The sequence below is a fragment of the Dipteris shenzhenensis genome, chromosome 3 (genome assembly GCF_047967505.1).
Source record: "Dipteris shenzhenensis isolate YYH24624 ecotype China chromosome 3, Dip_SZ_1.0, whole genome shotgun sequence".
Classification (NCBI taxonomy): Eukaryota; Viridiplantae; Streptophyta; class Polypodiopsida; order Gleicheniales; family Dipteridaceae; genus Dipteris; species Dipteris shenzhenensis.
This window is the reverse complement of record NC_141598.1, coordinates 36455120-36474299: the sequence shown is the minus strand read 5'-3', so window position 1 is coordinate 36474299 and position 19180 is coordinate 36455120. Positions and strand designations below refer to the sequence as shown.

The 19180-nt window shown below is 45.9% G+C and overlaps 1 protein-coding gene across 2 annotated transcripts in view; it reads left to right on the top strand.

Annotated features, from left to right (window-relative positions):
- BLOS1 (GCN5L1 family protein) overlaps positions 1-17496 on the top strand; it is a 31038-nt gene extending 13542 nt beyond the window's left edge. Inside the window, exons 2-4 of one of the 2 annotated variants that reach the window (XM_087372571.1) lie at positions 8180-8295; positions 16452-16657; positions 16932-17496. In XM_087372571.1, coding sequence (XP_087228697.1) covers positions 8217-8295; positions 16452-16657; positions 16932-17063 — 417 coding nt within the window. In that variant the 5' untranslated portion in view covers positions 8180-8216 and the 3' untranslated portion in view covers positions 17064-17496. Of the gene's footprint in view, positions 1-8179; positions 8296-16451; positions 16658-16840 lie in introns of both variants that reach the window. The other variant, XM_087372572.1, reaches the window with a different exon arrangement.
- The last annotated feature ends 1684 nt before the right edge of the window (positions 17497-19180 follow it).

Here is a 19180-nt window from a genome sequence, read left to right as displayed (position 1 = left end):
TTGCTCCATTCCCTTAATACTCATATGGCCAAGCCGGCTATGCCACAATGAAATCTTTGGCAGCTCGGTGGCATTTACATCAGAATGCGGACAATGTCCAGCATGAAGTGAGTACAAAGTATCAACCTTAGGACCCCTGGCAATAGCCATTGCCCCTTTGCTGATTTTCCATTTCTGACTGCCAAAGGTGGTATGATAACCATCGTCATCCAACAACCCTGTGGAAATCAAGTTTTTCTTCACCTCAGGAACATGCCTGACCCCTTTGAGCATTAACTGCTGGCCATTTTCAAGCACAAGCCTGACATCACCTATGCCAATGATAGAACATGCATGGTTATCACCAAGAAAGACCACTCCCTTTTGCCCTCCTGCATATCTGACAAACAGATTTCTGTAGGATGTCACATGAAAGGAAGCACCTGAATCTATAATCCAGGAAAACATATCTGATCCATCACCAGCATGAAGTGTATGAGCCTCCAGTGAAGAGGTGAAACATATCTCATGTCCACTGTCACTGTCACTAACATAAGTAACATTCAGCTCCTCTTTTTCTTTGCCCTTAGACTTGCCTTGAGTCTTGCCTTCTTTGGCTCTCTGGTCATTCTTCTTTTGAAAACACTTTTTCTCAATATGTCCCTTCTTGCCACAATAGTTGCATACAAGATCACTCTTAGAGCGGGACTTGCTCCTCTCTCTTTCTTTGTCTTTTCCACGTGTTTTGGACCTGCTGCGTGCATTCAAAGCATTTGACTTCCCAATAGCATTGTTCTTTCTGTTCATCTCTTCCTGTAGAAGAGCACTCTCCACATCTGCAAATAACAGAATGGCTTTTGAGTTGCTGGTAGAAGTCCTGAATGTGTCCCATGACTCAGGTAGAGAACATAGGATGAGTGTAGCTTTCAGCTCATCATCGAGCTTCAACCCCTGGTTGATCACCTGGCTGAATATGCTGTTAAACTCAATAATATGAGTGGACATAGCTGTCCCCTCCTTCATTTGAAGACCAACAAGCTTTTTTAGCCAGTAAGCTTTTCCCGTGGCACTTTTCTTGGCATAAGTATCCTCAAGACGTTGCCACATCTCCCACGCAGTAGGTTCATCCCTGATGCCTACAACCAGTGAATCAACAACTGTAAGCATAATGGTCGACCTGGCCAAGCCGTCCATCTTCTCCCACTGCTCATCAGTAACGTTGGAGGGCTTAACACCCTTCTCCTTTATAGGCTTGTACTGGTCCTTCTGCATCAGCACATTGTAGCATTGTGTCCTCCATATGTCGTAATTTTTAGCTCCTTCGAGCTTCTTTATCTGAAACAAGGACGACACATTGCTGCCGGAACTCATGGTAAAGAAAGTAGAGTTTGACTCCCTGTAGTCGTGCAATTAAGCACTAGTCACTCCAAGATAATTCCCCCGCAGCGGAAGTACGATCAAAAAATGAACTTGGTACTGTTTCAGTGGCACAAAACCAACTGAATATTTTTCTCCCACTTGCTGCAGAAACAGTACAGCAAGCTGTTCCTGTCTTTTTTCGCTGGCGAAAGTGCGGTACAGCTGCTTCAAATCGCTCCAGAAAAATCCAGAATTGATATAATAAAAAACAGCAGTACTTTTTGACTTTTTGATAGTCAAATATGGTCAAACCTGCTGTTTGACAGTCCCGGACTGTCAAAAAAAAAAAAACAGTAACTGTAAATCTCTGATTTTTTGATGAAAATCCCTGATTTTAGACCTCCATATGCTTCATAAACTTCCCCCCCAACTGAATTTGCAGTTTGGAAGTAAGGTGGCTCAAAAGCCCTTTGAATGCATGAAGAAAATCAGGGATGTGACCTCCAATATGAGAGATTGACCTTTGACCAAACACTGTAAGTTAAATTTGCACTTTCAAAGCATAATAGTGCTCCACAAGATAGCCTGATGCATGTAGAGTGCTCCCACTTGACAAATTTCCGGTCAGGCTACAAAAGCCCCAAATTTGACTAAAGTCAAACTTGGTCAAAATCGACCAAATCTGTACCAAATGTGATTGTACTTTCAGCAACAAGCTAAAGCATTTGTCACAAGCATAATAGCATCAAAAGCCCCTTGAATTGGCAGCACATTTTGTGCATTGACACAGTAAATGGCATCAACTGCTACTGCTCACACAAGGCGTTTGACTGCAAATCCATTGCAAGTATCAAGTACAGATCTGTCCAATGCATACTCTCAGTGCCACCACTGTGTACAATCACTGGCCAAGTGATAAGACCTGTCTCAACACTGTTTGCGGCATAATGCCTCAGTGCGAGTGTAAGCCCTGCCCCAAATAGAACACCTTGCGTACCTTTGCACGGTACCCTGCCTGCTGGCTGTACTTGTACGGTGTACTTGCTGCTGTACTATGCATTCGATTTTCGTGCAAAACAGTACCTTCGAAATGTTGACAGAGAACTTGTTCCTGCTTTGATTGGAGTGCACGCAGCTGTTGCAAGATATCTTCAGCACATTTTTTTTTTTTAAAAGGGCAAGTAGAGGTTGGCAATGCAAGTGAGGACAAACCCGTTTCCCATCTGGTCATCGTCCAAGAAGGACTACTCGGACTGGTACGATTGGCCTAACGGTCGGAACTTCAATATCATCCACAATCAGCTCAAGAATGTCCTCCATGACTTGGAATGGACCAACGGGACCTCGAGTGGCAGGAGGGGGGGGCTGTTGCATCCGAAGGGAGGTGAGGAGGATCACGCCCAAAGCTGCTCGACCATCCATTTCGAAGTGGGCATCCTTCGTCCAGACTGGATGGACAATGCTACCTACCTTGGCCAACAAGAGGTCGGTGGATTCACTTGTAACGTGTGGACCAAGGCGGACTTCATCGTCTATTGGGAGGACACCGAAACAAGCAGGCCTGTGAAGTGGGTTTTCTCCTCCGGGATGACTGCTCATGTGATGACTTTTGAAGTGGGAGCTGTTCTTGAAGACAGTCAGTGGCAAGCTCCGGCGTATTGCTTCAGTGAACAGAACGGTGAGCGTGCAGCAGGTCGTCTGTTAAAGAGCAGGGTGAAGGATCCGTTGACGAGATGGATGCACGACTTAGAAAGCTCCTTTGGCTTGAACTCACAAAGTCTGTGAGCCGTGAAACCAGCGACGTGCAGCCACGCCCTGCGCCCTGGCAGTCGCGCCGTTCACGCTCTTGCAGCCGCCGCTGCAGCCGCGCCTTTGCGCGTTGCCTATGCTCTTGCAGCCGTTGCAGCCGCCGTTCGCGATCCGCCGCCGTTGCAGTCGTTGCAGCCGCCGTTCGCGATCCGTCCGTCGTTGCAGCCGTTGCAGCCGCCGTTCGCGATCCGTCCGTACGGTTGTACGGACGTCGTACGGCCGTACGGGTCGGTCCGTACGGAAGGGGTAGGCTAGGGAGAGGAGAGAGTGGAAGAGGAGGGAGAGAGCCCGTTGGCTCTGATACCAGTTGATAGAGTGAGAGGGAGATAGAGTAGGGAGTAGAGAGACTCACTGCACACACACAATAGTGGGGATAATCACAATGAGTAAGTGGTACCTCCCCAAGTACACACATATATATTATGGATAAGGTAGTAACCCTTAAGTACATCTAAGTACAAATGTGTACTTAGTGTACTTAAGTGTCCTACACTAAAGTACAACATAAAGTACTATTTACATAGGGTGGCCAGTGCCTTTACCCCAACACTGAGCAGAGAGGAGTTAGGACTTAGGAGTCACTCAAGCCTCAGTGAAGCAACCTGCAGGTACATTACTACAAAAATTCTATACATATGCACATTGACAATGTTGTGTGCAAGTTACTTGACAGCTTGGTCATAATTAATTGCTTGTATGATGTATCAATGCATCAAATATTTGCATATTGTGCAATGTACCAAGTTGATATTTATGGACTTTAATTTGTTGCTTTAACAGTGCACTGTGAGAGCAGCGAACAAGTTACAACAATCAACTTTGAAGTTTGAATTCTCATGGCTCCTCCATGACCTGATGCCCAATCCCCTTTGTGGAAGGAAGTGGACCTCCTAAATTTCGAGGAGTTGCTTGCAGGAGGTTCACGAAAATGGACATGCCGCTATTGTGGGCAGCCAAAAAGTGGCAGTTTAGTGAGAGTGCAAGCTCACTTGTTAGGAGTGCATAACAAAGGCATTAGCATATGTCCTTTAGTGCCAGACAATGCTCTTTTATACTTAAAAGCATTTGCATTGGCAAATGCATCTAAGCATGGAGCTTTTATGCCTGTTGGAAGTGCAGTGTCTACCAGTATTCCAGTGTCAGCTATGCCTTCTGTTTCAGTTGCCACTTCCAGTCTCAGAAAGGGCAAGAGACAAGCTTCCTTAGCTGCCACTTGGCACCAGGGCAGGAAGGCAGAGGTAGATGATGTAGGGGGCGTTTTTTTAAATATCGGTGACATTGCCTTGAATCAAGCCGGCAATCCTTATTTTGTGGATATGGTGAGGGCTATTGCAGCTTTTGGTCCCTCTTACAAACCGCCATCTTATGAAGTCTTGAGAACCAAGATTTTAGAAGGAGAGAAGCAGAGCATAGAGCGGGCTTTGAAGCTTGTCAAAGAGGAATGGAAGACATTTGGTGCTACCTTGATGGGGTGATGGATGGAGTGATACACGTAGTCGATCTATTCAGGGCATAGTTGCATATTGCAGGGGCAAGTCATGCGTCTTGAAGTCCATTGATAACTCGGAGGGTGGAAAGACAGCAGAGAGGTTGGCTGATTTGTGGATTGAATCTATTAATGAGGTGGGGGCTGAACATGCCATTCAATTCATAGCAGATGGGGAGAATTCCTACAGGGCAGTAGGTCGCATTTTGGAGGCACGTTATCCTAAGCTCACTTTTAGTGCTTGCATGGCACATTGCTTGAATAACTTGCTGAAGGACATAGGGAAGCTTGCTTGGGTGCATCCAATTATTGATTTTGCAAAGGATAGTATTGGTTTTATCACACAACACCACTGCATTCTTGCAGTGTATCGTAAGCTTGTCTCCAAAGACCTCTTGAAGTATTTATCATGTTGGAGCGTCTTCTAGAGGTAAAAAATGCTCTAAGGCAGCTTGTTGTGTGTAATGAATGGGAGGCATGGAAGGAATCAAAGAGTGCAAATGCCTTGGAATGCAAGTCTTTATGCGTGGAAGGAATCAAAGAGTGCAAATGCCTTGGAATGCAAGTCTTTATGCTTATCTGATGCCTATTGGGAGGATGTCAATCATATAAAATAGAAGTTATACAATAAGGCTTCACAACCTTTCCCTCTTAACTAAAACATTGAGAATATCGGCCTTTGAATTCCCAAATAGACTCCTAGCTCTAAACCTAGTCAATAGAGCATCAAGGCTATTGTCGTTGTTGGCCAGGGACATGGTTGTTTCTGTCAATGCCATACCTTGAAAATTGGTTCCAAAAGCATTGAGGGCAGCCATGTGGCTCACCAAAATGACCTTGTCAGCATTCCGGTTGATATCAGCATGCATGATCCACTCAGCACTGTCCACATCAATGATCAATCTAAATCTGCAGCATTGTGGTTGCTGCCCTCTTCCTCCTCTTCATCATCTCCATCATGGATGATCTCCATCTTCTTGGTCATCTTCAACATCAACCATGGATGCACCCACCAAAGGCATGATTTGCTGGCCTGCTGCCTTACCATTCTTCTCCTGCCATCCAATGAATTCCTCACGGCTGTACCCAGCATTCATCTTCTGAAGCAAACATAAGTTTGCATGCACAAACACAAGGTCACTTGTCCCAAGTCTGTTCCTCTTCTTTGATGCAATGTGCCCAAAGCTACTCCACAAGTGCTCACAAGGAGAGGAACTTGCTCCTTGACTCAAAATGCGGATAGCCGATTTCAGCAACGAAGGTGTATCAGCCCCATAATCCTCCCACCATAGAGCAGACCCCATAGTATACATGTCCCTTTGTGCATCCTCAAAGCCACACATTCCATATTTCTTCCTAGAATACAGATATACTCCAAGACTCAAGATAATCTCATATGCTTGTGCCTTATCTTTGATGGACTTTGCTTGTGTATGCCAGTTGGCAAGCTATAATGATTAATCTAGATTCTATTATCAATGATTATTCATGAATCATGATTCATCTATAAGATTCAGTATTGAGTTTATGTCTTGAGTCTTGAGTCCTTACTCCAAGCAATTGCAACGTTTTTGAGTGTTGAATTCTAAGTTTAAGCTTTCTAATGTATAGAATAATATGTTCTTTTATGGGTATGGTGACATGGCATTCCCTTCCCGTTCACATTACCTAGTAACTATGGCTGGGAATTTGGGCTATGCTAGAAAGCAGTTGCATGTCCGCAACAGGATCAAAGATCTGCACCAGCAAGGAAGAGCTAGACCTGCGTGAATGAAAAGTGAACCCCTGGGCCCTTATATAAGCTCTTGCTCAGTGCTGCTAAAAATAGCAGGAGCCCTAACTCGTCCATTGCCCTTGCAACCCAACTTGAGAATCGCCTGCCTAGCCCCTAGCCTCCCCAGGCTATCAAAGCTAGTCCTGTGCGCAAACGCACGTCAGATATACGATCCATGCACGTGGCACCTTGATACCCAAACAGTCCACACCTCCGCACACTCCTCTTCAAAGACGCCTCCAAAAAACGGCCCTAAGCTCCACAATTTGTTGGCTCCATGCTCCCTCCACGTCTCGGGTCTCTAGCCAACCGTGGCTCTGATATTACGTGACAGTGCAGTGGAAATTGAACAGAAAAGAGAGAGCAAACCACACCACATACAACCTGAACTGAGTGGAAAGACAGAGAGAGACTGCAAGGGATCAGGAAAAGGGCGAAGAACTGCTGGGCAAACCTCCAATGAATGGTGCACAAGAGATGCTACAAGAGATGCTCCAACAAGTGAGGGAGGGGGCCTATATATAGGCACTCCACCTCCCCCAGTCGGCTGGACAAACAGGCCGACTAGCAGGCCCAATGTAGGCAGAGCCACCTGCTCCATAGGGCCGACCCCCTACAGCATGTGGGGGGCTACTAAACAGGGCTGACCCCCTGCCTGACTGACAGCTCTGTGGGGCCGAATTACTCCTGCCCTATAAAGGGCTGCCACACAGCCATATAGGGGGACTGACCGACCAGGCAGCCTAGGTGACCAGCCAGCAGGTCGGCCCACCTCTGCCCATATATAGCCTGGTAGGGGTGGGGCTGCAGCACCAAAGGGTGGCCACACTGGCCTGCCCAATGCGCCTCCATAGGGGCTGCCACGTTTTAGCAATTAGCTGCAAGGGCCCCAAACAGCCGTGATGTGGACTGCACCTCTCCTTCTGGGAACACCTGCCATGTAGTGCACCTAGGCAGCCTACCAATGCACCCCATCGCGCTGCGAGCCATGGGCTGAACTGTGCCTGACGGTCCTGTACAGACAACCCCCAGGTGGGGCCGCAGATCTGCCCTCTACCCTACTCTACACTGCTTCACAAGGGGCGGGCACACCCACAACAAAGGCCCTCACTCATGACCTAACCTAAGCAGGGTACACCAGAAGATGCTGACCTCCAACAGGAGCAAGGGGGAGAGGGAGTAGCAAGTGAGGAGGAGAGAGAGGGGAATTTATTTCTTACTGACCTCTTCTCCTATTACATCATGCATGAATGACAAGGTTACATTTCGTAACCTATGTTTTGAGTATGCTTTGGAACAACGAATTTTTGACGCAACTTTTATCCTTTACCTCAGCTACGCTTTGCAATTAGTACCCCAGTATAATCTGATTGACAATACTGGTGTACATTTATTGCATTTAGTTAGATTTTGTGAAGCTTAAGTTTCAGAATTAAGTTGGCCTTCTGATTGAGATGTACGGTCCACTCTAGAAAGATGTAGCTAGCATTTGAAGAAATTTTATTTCTCTAAGCTTCCAAAAGATAGAATTACTTCCTGGATAATGAGCTTATCAAATTAGGCATTTAAATGCTCGCATTATGATGGGTGGAAGTGTTTGTCTGCATTGCTGTATTGAGGGAAAATTAAGTCTTATGTAGTTTGTACCAAGCCATGTTTGGATATTGCTATAGTAAATAGTTTCTCCTCTGGCAGGCGTCATTCAAGTCCCAGCATACAAGTATGAATAGGTTGAGTCACTTAGATGTCTTCTATACTTGCATGCCTTTCAGGTATTAATGAAGAATATCTAAACGGGGCATTGTTGCAATGGCGGGCCTGGAAGTGGCTCTGAATTCCATGATGCAAGAGCATGCTCAACGTACTTTACAATTAAAAGACCGTGCTGGTAAGCCTCACAGATTTTCTGTACCCCAAGACTTTTGGCATCTAACTACTTGCGTATGAGATCTGTACTGTACTTTCTCACTAGGGGGTTTATGTACATTTATCGTGAAAACTGAAAGACTCTGGATTGCATGAACATGTTCTTAATGGCCATTCTATGAAAGGGTTCCTCTTATGATATTGTCTTATGGATTCATTTGAATGAAGTCTGAAGCTTTGAAACGAGACTGATTTGCTGTTATTCCAGATACAAGGGGTCCCAGTGAGTTTTTTGTGTCCGATGTTCTACTATGAAGTTAGAGGCATGGTGTATTGGATTTTATACAAGTTTAGCAAAAGAAAAAGATGGCTATTGTGGAGGCGCCAGTAGGATGGGGAACTAAGTTATTGAGAGTGAGAATAATGGACACTCCCACCTACATGAACAATTGAAACCCGTCCAGCAAAACCAAAACCCCCCCCCCCCTTTCTTCAAATCACGCACACATTCACACAATTTGAAAGAAATGTAATTACTTGGAAAACAAGCATGCAAAATAACGTGTGATTGAGGATGAGAGTATGGATTCTGCAACAATGTATGGATGAGTTCCAGGGGATTGAGAGGGAAATGCCAAAAAGCATGAGTGGATGATGCGATGGCATGCACTTAATGCTATTAATGAAATGCTAGTGTATGGATGTATATGTACTACATTGTTCCTTTTGCAAATATAATTTGAATTTTGATCAGTAATCTCCAACCATATGCATGCATGCCAATGCTCTAGGTGCCATCGATTGCGAAGCAGCAGATGATTGAGAAACTGCACAGGAGACCAGCCCACTAGTGATATGGAGGACATAGATCACGTAAATCTGTGAGCCTTTGCAATCATTCTCTACATGGAAGCGATGTGCAATGGAGCAACTGATTACAAATGTAATTGTTGCTGTTGTGTGGGAACGGGGCCTTCAATTCTTGTTTGTCGAACAAGACTGTTAGAAAAGATCACTCACCCATGTTTGATGGAGTCGACCCATCCCGTACCTCGCTTCCCTGTGACACTCTGATTCTTGGGGCTCCCGAAGGAGTATGTATAGGTCCATTCTCTACTCCATTCGGGGAGCCATTGGCACGGTGTTGGAGCCGCCTCCTCAGATGGACGCTTCAGTGGTTGCAGTCCCAAAGCTCAGGTTGATTGTGGAGTGTCCCTCTCCCGGAGGAGATCCTTCTAGAGACACTAGATGGTGGTGAGTTCAAACAGCAGATAGTGATTTCAGGTTGGCTGTGGCAGTGTTTACGGTGCAGGTGGATGTGACACTTGGCCGGGGATTGTAGGAGAGGTCAGTGCAGGGATTCCCCTCGGCTGCGCCCTGAGCAGCGGGCTGCTCGCTCAGAGGGAGTGCAGCATGGGACAGGTCAGTGGATGGAGTCCTGGACACCTTGGGTAGAGCCTTCTGGAGGGGCTAGGACTAGGGTGAAGCAGAAGAAACGCAGCAAAAATGCCTTAGAGTAGCGAAGAAGACGGGCCAGGCAGCGAGAACGAAGAAGGACAAAGCGTGAGGCCACTCCTCAGCCGCAAGGGAAATATGCTCCTCCCCAGCCTTAAGGGGAAGTAGGTAGAGTTGATAACCCCCGTGCAAAGGAGGTTGCTCAGGCAGTCCCACTGGCTTCAATAGGCCAGGATCCTCAGGAGCCGACCGGCAACAGGATCAAAGGGCTTCAGCAATGTCAGTGTCAGCTTATCCTGGGACTTCTTCCCTCGTGCCTCCAACGCCTTGACAACTCCCGCTTCAGCCCCCCTTCCCCCCTGCAGCCTCCCTTCCATCCTTCTTCCCTCCTCCCCCCTCCACCTCCTCCTCCCCTCCCTCCTGTTGCGGGCACCCTCACCACTTGCCCTCGAGTTGTCAGCTCTCCCTCTCCCCCCACTCCCCCTCTCGCTGAGGTAGGGCTAGCAGTTTCTTCCTCATCTTCTTGTCCCCCTCTGCCCCAGACCCAAAGCCTCAGGGTAAGAGCCCCTCCCCCCCCCCCCCCCCCCCTTTTTCTCAGGCTGTGGCCTTCTCGACGCAGTCTTAGACTCTTAGTCTTCTGCTCCTCTGCAGGGGACAGCCTCATCGCAAAAGGCCTCTCTAGGAGACTCATCTCAGATTTCAGGTCTGATGCCTCACCTTGGTAAGCAAAGTAAGCCTTTGCCTAGAGACTTTTACAGGATTGGTCCCTGGAACTACCAGGAGATACCCAATGCATACCCCCTTACTTTGGAGATGACGGTTATGATTTTGCAGCCCTGCAAAGGGGGCTCGATTGGGGTGATAGATTCTCTCACTCGCCCCTTCTGGGGTTCAATTTTGCCTCAACGGGGAAGGAAAGGTGGACTCCTGTCTTGTTTGATCGAATGATGAAGGATCAGATTTGTAGCATGATGGAGGAGTGGATGGGCCCACATTGGGTAGACATTTGACTCAACCATGGCAACTCGGCTACTTTCTAGCTAGGTTTCTCCCTTGAGACACCTAGCATAGGTTATGCCACGGGCATCATTCGCCTTGGATTGGAGATGCATTACTCACAGGTCCCGCATTAGTCTCTACACCAGTGTGCAGCCAAACTGGGGATTGAGGTGTCCTTCATGATACAGTGGGCCCTCAAGATTGGTGTGGAACCTCTTATGCCTTTGATTCGTCGGATGATGACATTTATGGATCAAGAGCTTTTTGAGGCTTTGCTGGGAGCACGTCTGTACCCATCTCTGGCGGGCTTTTCAGGAGATCTACGACACATGCTTGCTTCCTCAGTCCTTGAGCAGGGGATGTATTTGTTTGATCCCGAAAGGGGAGGATAGAGCAGACCTGCGCCAGTGGAGGCGGATCACCTTGTTGGACATAGCCTACAAGATCTTAGCTATGGTCTTGAGCCTGCATTTGCGCCCATTCGGTGGACATCATCCATGACACTCATACAGGGTTTGTCCAAGAACACAATATCTTGGATGACACTTTTTGGGAGGCGCTTGATTGGGCCCAGGAGGAGTCTCAGCCTCACTATCCTACTTTGAGATTTCGAGAGGGCGCATGACAGGGTGGAGTGGCCCTTCCTGGAGGGCACTATGTAGCGGTTGGGCTTCTCCGACATGTGGATCAAAGGGGCCTCGGCCCTTTATGCAGGTAGTTCCAGTTAGGTGCTTTTTGGTGGTCACACAGGTGACGCCTTCTCTCTCTCCCGCTCAATTCTGCAGTGCTGCCCCCTCACCCCTTTCTTGTTTCTTTTTATGGCGGAGGCCTTGGGCTATTTTTTGTGCTCATAGGCGGGGACCTCATAGGAAAGAGACTTCCACTTCGCAGCAGGAGCTGTTGCTGGACTCGGAGTTTGGAGACGACACAACACTTTATGTGGAGGGCTCTTCAGAGAGCCCTCCAGAGAGCCTGGAGGCGGTCAGGAGGGCTTTGGCTACGTATTGTACGACTTTGAAACTAGGCCAAATCAATGGGCATACTTACAACCACCGAGGGGGGTTTGGAGATTTGAGATTGGGGAGCGGTCCTTGGTTTAAGATGGATCCCGCGGGGGCAAACAGTGCGGTATCTCGGGTACCATGTGGGCATGGATATCTCAACGGATCAGCAGATAGCCCTGGTCTTGGAGAGTGTGCGGTGCAAGCTTCTCTAAGCTTGCTCGGCCAAATTCTCTCTAGCAGGTAGAGTCCTAGTGGTGAACCAGGTACTCCTCGCAACAGCTTGGTACATAGCCTCTTGTTGGTATTTTCACAGGGGGCTGCATGGGGCAACTAAGGCATTTGGTACGCAGTTTCCTTTGGGCAGGTTCGGATGGCACCCGAAATACCCGAGCCAAGATTGGCATGGCAAACATTGATCTTGCTACTAGCCCAGGGGGGCCTCACCATCATTGATCCCGAGATGCAGAGTAGAGCCCTCTTGGGCAAGTTGATAGTGCGAGGTCTCACTCCAAGCTTGGAGCCCTGGAGGCTCTTGATGTAGTGCGGGCTGCTTAGGAACACCCCCGTATAGGTGGCCAATGGCAGTCGTCTTTTAGGTGAATTTTTTTGTCTGCGCCTCTCATAGGGAAGGGCTCCCCCTTGATGAGAAGCCTGTTTAGAGTCTGGAAGTGCTTGTCGCTTGGTCTTATTAGGGCCGACCCCACTGGCTGGGAGGATTTTGATAGGCAACTGTTGCTATGGCACCCGGACTTTCGGGATCCAGAGTGGCGCATGCTCAGTTAGCGGACGCATATGAGTTGGGCACAGTAGGATAGTGACCGTGCACGCTCTATTGGGACTTGTAGGCAGCTTCCTATGGAGGAGGAGGATAGAGATCAGGTACTTTTGCACATAAGAGGAGCGGAGGCCAAGGTGGCAAAGATAGATGCAACGATACCGGACTCCTAGTGGGAGGGATTGAGTACTAGCTGGACTCTGCACTGTTGGTCTGTTGGTTTGGGAAGTTTTCGTGGACAGGAGTTCCCCTTAGGGTACAGTTCCTCAAGCATACCCTAGGTCACTTCCAACGCAGATTCTAGAGAGTAGGGGAGGGAGGCCTTTTGTTAGCAGAGACAGAGAGCAATCAGTGGGACGAGGAGGCTCTAGATGGGCTTACTTGGCAGAGGCTCAGGATTGTGGGCTGGTTGGGCAAGAATTGGACCATTGACCCAGATGTAGTTCTCTCGGACAGGGCATTGGTACCTGTGGTTATGGGAGGGGTCCTCTCAGGGACATTCGATGGGATCTAGGGGAGTGGTTCTGGCCCGCTCGAGTAGGACACTTTAATAGGGTGGAGGAGGTGTAGGGGAGTGGTTCTGGCCCGCTCGAGTAGGACAATTTAACAGGGTGGAGGAGGTGGGTTTCTTTTCCTACACAACCCGTATCGGTTGCCGCTTGCAGTTGGGGGCAGAGGTGTAGACTCCCTCGAGGGAGCGACATTGGGTCGAGCAGGAGCTTCCCAGAGAGATCATTCCTTGGTTCTGGTCACGTCTTTGGTTCAGCTTGTGATCATGGAAGATTACTGATTTCTTTTGGATGTAGCATAGAGGTGTAGACTCCCTCGAGGGAGCGACATTGGGTCGAGCAGGAGCTTCCCAGAGAGATCATTCCTTGGTTCTGGTCACGTCTTTGGTTCAGCTTGTGATCACGGAAGATTACTGATTTCTTTTGGATGGTTGGAGTAGATGAGGGTGGACAACAGATGCCACTGCTGTACAGATGGAGTGATGTAGACAATTCTTCATTGCCTTTGGGGATGCCGGACATCATAGAGGGTTTGGTCAGCAACTTTGAGAATAGTGGAGAGTACCCAATGCATGGATAGGGACTTGATGTGGGGGATGGTTGCCTGGCTCACAGAGGAGGCACACACATTTTTGAATAGACCCCACCACTCCGGCCTTTCAGATTCATGGTCAGACAGTGACTAGGATTGAGGCACATGGTGCTCCCTGTACCATTGGTAGAGGATAGTGTGTGGGAGACAATGGCTAGCATCGATGCTTGGCATATTTGGGTCGCCCGCTGTAGTTGGGTGATGGGAGGCCAACAGACTACTCTGGCAGCCACTTTAGTTGCCATCTGGCAGGGTATCATCTATACTTTAGGAGTATATGGGAGCGTGGGACTCTAGGGGCTAGAGCGACCGTTGAAAGGCGTCGCGTTTCTGCAAGGCATGGCTTGTAGGCTCCTTCTATGTTCTCATGGAGAGAGGCATTCGTTCGTTGTGTAGTCCGGCATTGTGGTTGTTAGCCCTTGTTCCAGAGACTCTCTAGGCAGTATGCTAGGAGATCAGGAAACAAGTTGGCTCTTTTTAGGCGGCGCTTGTTCTTTTTCCCATGATCAGCACCTTCTTGGTTTTGCTGATTTTTATGGTGGCTTTGGTCAAGTGTTAATAGAAGTTCCTTTTTTCTGGGAAAAAAAAAGATGACCGACCTTGGTATTTTGGATTACTTTTTGGGGATTGAGTTTGATAGGAGGAAGAGAAGACTTTCATCTCTCTGTAAAAGTACTACCAAGAGATTCTTAAGCAGTTTCAAATGGAAGAGTGCAAGGTGGCAATGTTGCCCAGGGAAGTTGGAAACAAACTCAGAAAAAAGATGTTTCTGAGCTGGTGGATTTGACCAAGTACCGACAACTTGTGGGGAGCTTACTCTACATCACGAACACTCATCTCGACATTGCATTCTCAATGGGATTACCTTGCCAGTCCTCATCAAAACCCCAAGAGAATCATTGGCAAGCTTGCTTGTGGGTTTTAAGGTACTTGGAGGGTACCTCAGGATATGTGATCACATACCACATGGGGATTAATTTTTTTGGACATTGTGATTCTGATTGGGTCGGAGATGGGAACACTCGACGTTCCACGACTGGGGGTCATATCCTGGCTTAGTAAGAAGCAGCCCATGGTCGCTCTTTCATCTATGGAGGCAGAGTACAAAGTAGCTTCCATGGCATCATGGAGGCAGAGTACAAAGTGGCTTGCATGGCATCATGCCAGTCTTTATGGCTCACATGGTTCCTTAAAGACATGGAGGTTCTACAAGAGGAATTAGTGGAGATTACCGCGACAACTCACGATGCATTGTGATCATGCTAGACGAAGCAAATCGAGGTTCACTACCACTTCATTAGGGAGCTGATCATGGATGAGTTGATCAAGTAGACTTACTAGTTGTAGCTTGAATGAAGAGAATGTGGACTATTGGTTCGAGACCTTGTCGACGACAGCCTCTCTCGAGCGAGTTCAGGAGGTTTGGTCCCTCGAACTACCCAGATATTTTTGAGGACTACCCACGCCTTGGAGATGAGGGTAGTGATCTTGGAAACTCTATGTTAAGTGAAATAGTTTTGTAGCTTTAGATATTTGAATTGTAGGTAGACCTGCAATAGGTTGGCATTGCTTCTTTTCGCAATGGCCTTTTGGATGGAATCTGGATGTTATAGTGATTCATGAGCAGCCTGGTTTCTCTGGATCTAGGGGCCAGGACTCTATTTTGACTCTTGGTGAGTACACCTCTTGTGTGGCATTTTTATACTTCTTAGTCACTTCCACAAGTTCCTTTGACTACAATGGTTGAGATCTATGCAACCATAGAAGCAGATTTGGCTCTGATATTTGTCAACCTTAGGTTGCTTTGGTCCATGGTTTGAATTCTGTGCAACAAAGGTGGGTTTTCCAATTTTAAGAAGGATCTCTTTGCGAAATGGAGGAGGAAAGACAAGTAGATTCCTAGAAGATTTACTTAAGTCCATATTGAATTCAACTCCTGCATTGGGCCTTCTTCCAGCTTGACCTAGAAAATATCCTCTAATTCTGTGGATCAAGTTGTTCTCCATAAGTTTGTTGCTGGTAGCACCACAATGTATGCACAATCTAAGATGTTCTGAATCTGGGTTTACAAAATGATGTAATTTCTGGGACACGTTAATGCTTCTTCAGAATGCAGGAATTGCCCTGCATTCTTGAAATGCTGAAGAGGCAACACAGCTGCAGATTTTGAGCCGTCCCCATGTGGCATTGATTTCTGCGCCATGCTAAGACCAAAATTAATGCTATTTTCTGTATGACCTTTGTATTTATGAAATGATTGAATGATGCACCACCTAGGGCCTAACACGTGGATACTTTTTATTGATAATTAAAGAGATGCACTGTGCAGAATTTATAATCAGTTTATGGGAACATGCGGCTCCCATCGAAACTTATCTCCTTGAGATTTGACAATAGTCTCAGGAAAATCAAAAGAAGTTGTTATTCTGTGATAGTGAATTTAAATGCCCCTTAATTCTTTTTGTTTCTCAGAGTTATAGCTTTTAGAGTGTCAGTTACATTTATGATAGGGATTTTGTTCCTTTCATCACGTTGCATGTGAGTTGCAAAATGGTGTTGAATTTGCATAAATTGGCGAAAGAATGGACAATACTGCATTGTTACGTAGTATGTTTCCTGTGGCAACTGAATATAAATATCCAACAGAAAATCAGTCAGTTACAAAAGGAACTGGTGGACGGATGTAGTTTTTACAGTCAGTTGACACTTCCGCAAATAAGGAAATGGGCAATACCTCCGGCTGAAGGTAAACAGTTAACAGAAAACGAGTCAGTAACAGGAGGAACTGGTGAAAGAACGTAGTTTGTGCTTGACTTCTGATGTCTTGTTCTTTTTCCAAAACAGAGAAAGCAAAGAAGGACGCCTTGGCAGCAGCCGCTCTTGTTTCAGATATTTTAGTGGACACTCTGAATGGAGATGTGCAAAAGTGTTTTATCAACGAAAAACGGATTGCAATAGAAGCTCAGGCTTTAGCTGCAACTGTGCAGCGGTTTGTAAAGCAGACTAATCAATGGCTCAGGGTAGTAAACAGCTTTGATGTGGCTTTAAAGGTGGGTTTATTTTCAAGCCATAAGAACTACTTGTTTACATGGATACGTTATTTTACAAATCTGATTTTGATCACTAAGTGTTTGTCTCGTATGTATGTGTAGAAGAATACTGTTCCATTAATTGCTTTAGGGTTAGTAAGTTATTAGATTATGGTTGTTAAATAACTTTTTCCTTTTGAGCAGGAAATTGGGGACTTCGAAAATTGGATCAAGGTGATGGAGTATGACTGTGAGAGCATTGCCAGCGCAATGCGACATATCTCTCTTGTTTCAGGAAGGCCTTCATACACTTGAGTCACGTGTTGGACAGGATTTCTCATCCAAAGGAGAGAATTGTGCACAGATAGAACATTGGAAGAGCAAAGTGCAGGTTTGTGCACAGAAATCTGATCTGTACAGAAGATAACACACGATTTTGAACAGAAGGATATCGATAATGAAGGCATGTCACTAGTTTCTATATTATCTGCAAAAGACAGCTGAAATAAATGTTGGCTTCGTTCAATATTAATTTTGGCAAGCAATGTCAAGCATGTCTCTATAATTTGGAGTTCAAGAAACCAAGAGTATCGTAAAGATGACATAAAGGGCACCGGAATTTGTGCTTTAGCACATCTACATAAGCCCTTCATTCTCCCAGTTCCATATTTTAGTGCAGTAAGGTAATCAGGTGCTGCACAAGGCCTTTCACATTTCTCACCATTCCTAATCGTCTTGGAAAATATTGCATGAAGGGCGTGCTAGGTGGATTGCTGCTGTCTTTTAGCAAAGTGGCTGTATGCTTCGAGTGCGCTTGTGCTTTCTCCCCTTCCTTTCATATTCATTGTCTTTCTTTGTTACTTTTATTGCGTGTGAGAAAGGACTTGGAAAATGACTGATAACACTTTATATGGAACAAAATCCTACCACGTTTCCAAACTTCATTTCAGAAGTATATAGACACGGCTCTGATTATGGGTGGAATCTATGTATGATTAGCACTAAATCTAAATGAAAGTTGTGACTAATTATTGTTCAATTTCAATTCTGTACATGTTCTCTTAAACACATCAAATAAGGTAGACCTGATTTCGAGGTATAGTTCTTTTTTGTGTAGCCAACATATACCTTCCACTCTCGTGAAATATGAGAAGTTGACCAAGTTAATAAGTCTTCAAGCATCGTTATTGGGAAGTTAACGATGTTTTAGAAAACTCTAGCATGTCTATAGTCCATTGAGCAAGTATGTACAACATTTGAAGTGAGGTAGAAGTAAAAGAAAAGTAAGGAGAAATAATGAGACCTAAGACAAGGTTTGAGAGAGAAAATTTTAAAAAGCTCTTAGGATTATTGCTTTTGGTGGTGCTATAGAGCCATAGGCTAGTCCTCTAGATCTTTGTTAAAGTGAGAGAGCTCACACATTAGTTGCAAAAGTCGCAAAGAGGTCACACACACGTCATACAAGTGTTCGACAAAATCTACACAAGATTTTGCTAGGTGTAGTGGGCCAATTCCTTCTTCCTTTTTGATTGTTTCTTCCCTTTCTATCTTCTTTTAAACTTAACTTTCATTCACTTTCGTGCTCCTAACATTTTGAAGAAGTGCACCTTAGGGATTTTTAGGAAGAACTTGTATGGTCTTAGGTTGGTGCTTTCCAACACTTTAAGGAACTTGCAAGAGTGTACGAATCGATTGAGCTCAAGATATAAGGGGTCATGAAGTTCAAATTTGATACTTTTGTAAACTATCTTTGTGAACCACTTGTATAATCTATTTTGCAAATTGACTCTCTTATTGTGAACTTTGTCGAGAGACGCTCATAACTAGCACGATCCCACACTTTATAGCTTATGTCTATTATAATTGAGCATTTTTGTCACTTGATCTAACTTTGATCATGCATAGGACGTGCTAGCATTCGTCATCCCATTTGATTAGATCATCTAAATCAATAACTAGATGTGCAACGTGCAACTATGCCATCGAAAATGCCCCATAATTTCTTCAAACCAGATATATTTCATTTTCCACAGTTAATGTCATCAAGTTTGCTATTGTGATCCAAGAAAAATGATGTCTTTTTTGCCATAGTTCATAGATTGAAAATAGTCTGAATTGGTGCCTTTTATTAGAAGTAAGGGTGAGTGAGAAAGAAAGAAAGAAAGAAAGAAAGGAAGTTTATTAAAGTCTTCGAAAGACCGATGGGTCTATGAGATTGTGAAAAACTTGATACAATGAGTTGTGGTAGTGGAGCTACTAAATGAGCATCCACACCAATGCAGAATGCAAAAAAATGCAAAATGGCAGTACTAATTCCTAAGTACAACATAGTCATATCTTGACTATATATATCAACCTCAGCATCATCGTCGACATCATCATAACCATCATCATCGTCATCAGCAGTAGCTAGACATCAGGATGGATGAGGTTGTGAAAGTGGAGGCATGAGGTCAGCAATAGAGCATTGTTGCCCCCCCAAGGGTGCAGTCTTGGTACGTCTCTTGGTCGTAGCTCTGTGTCTAACCAAGGCCACTGTGATCC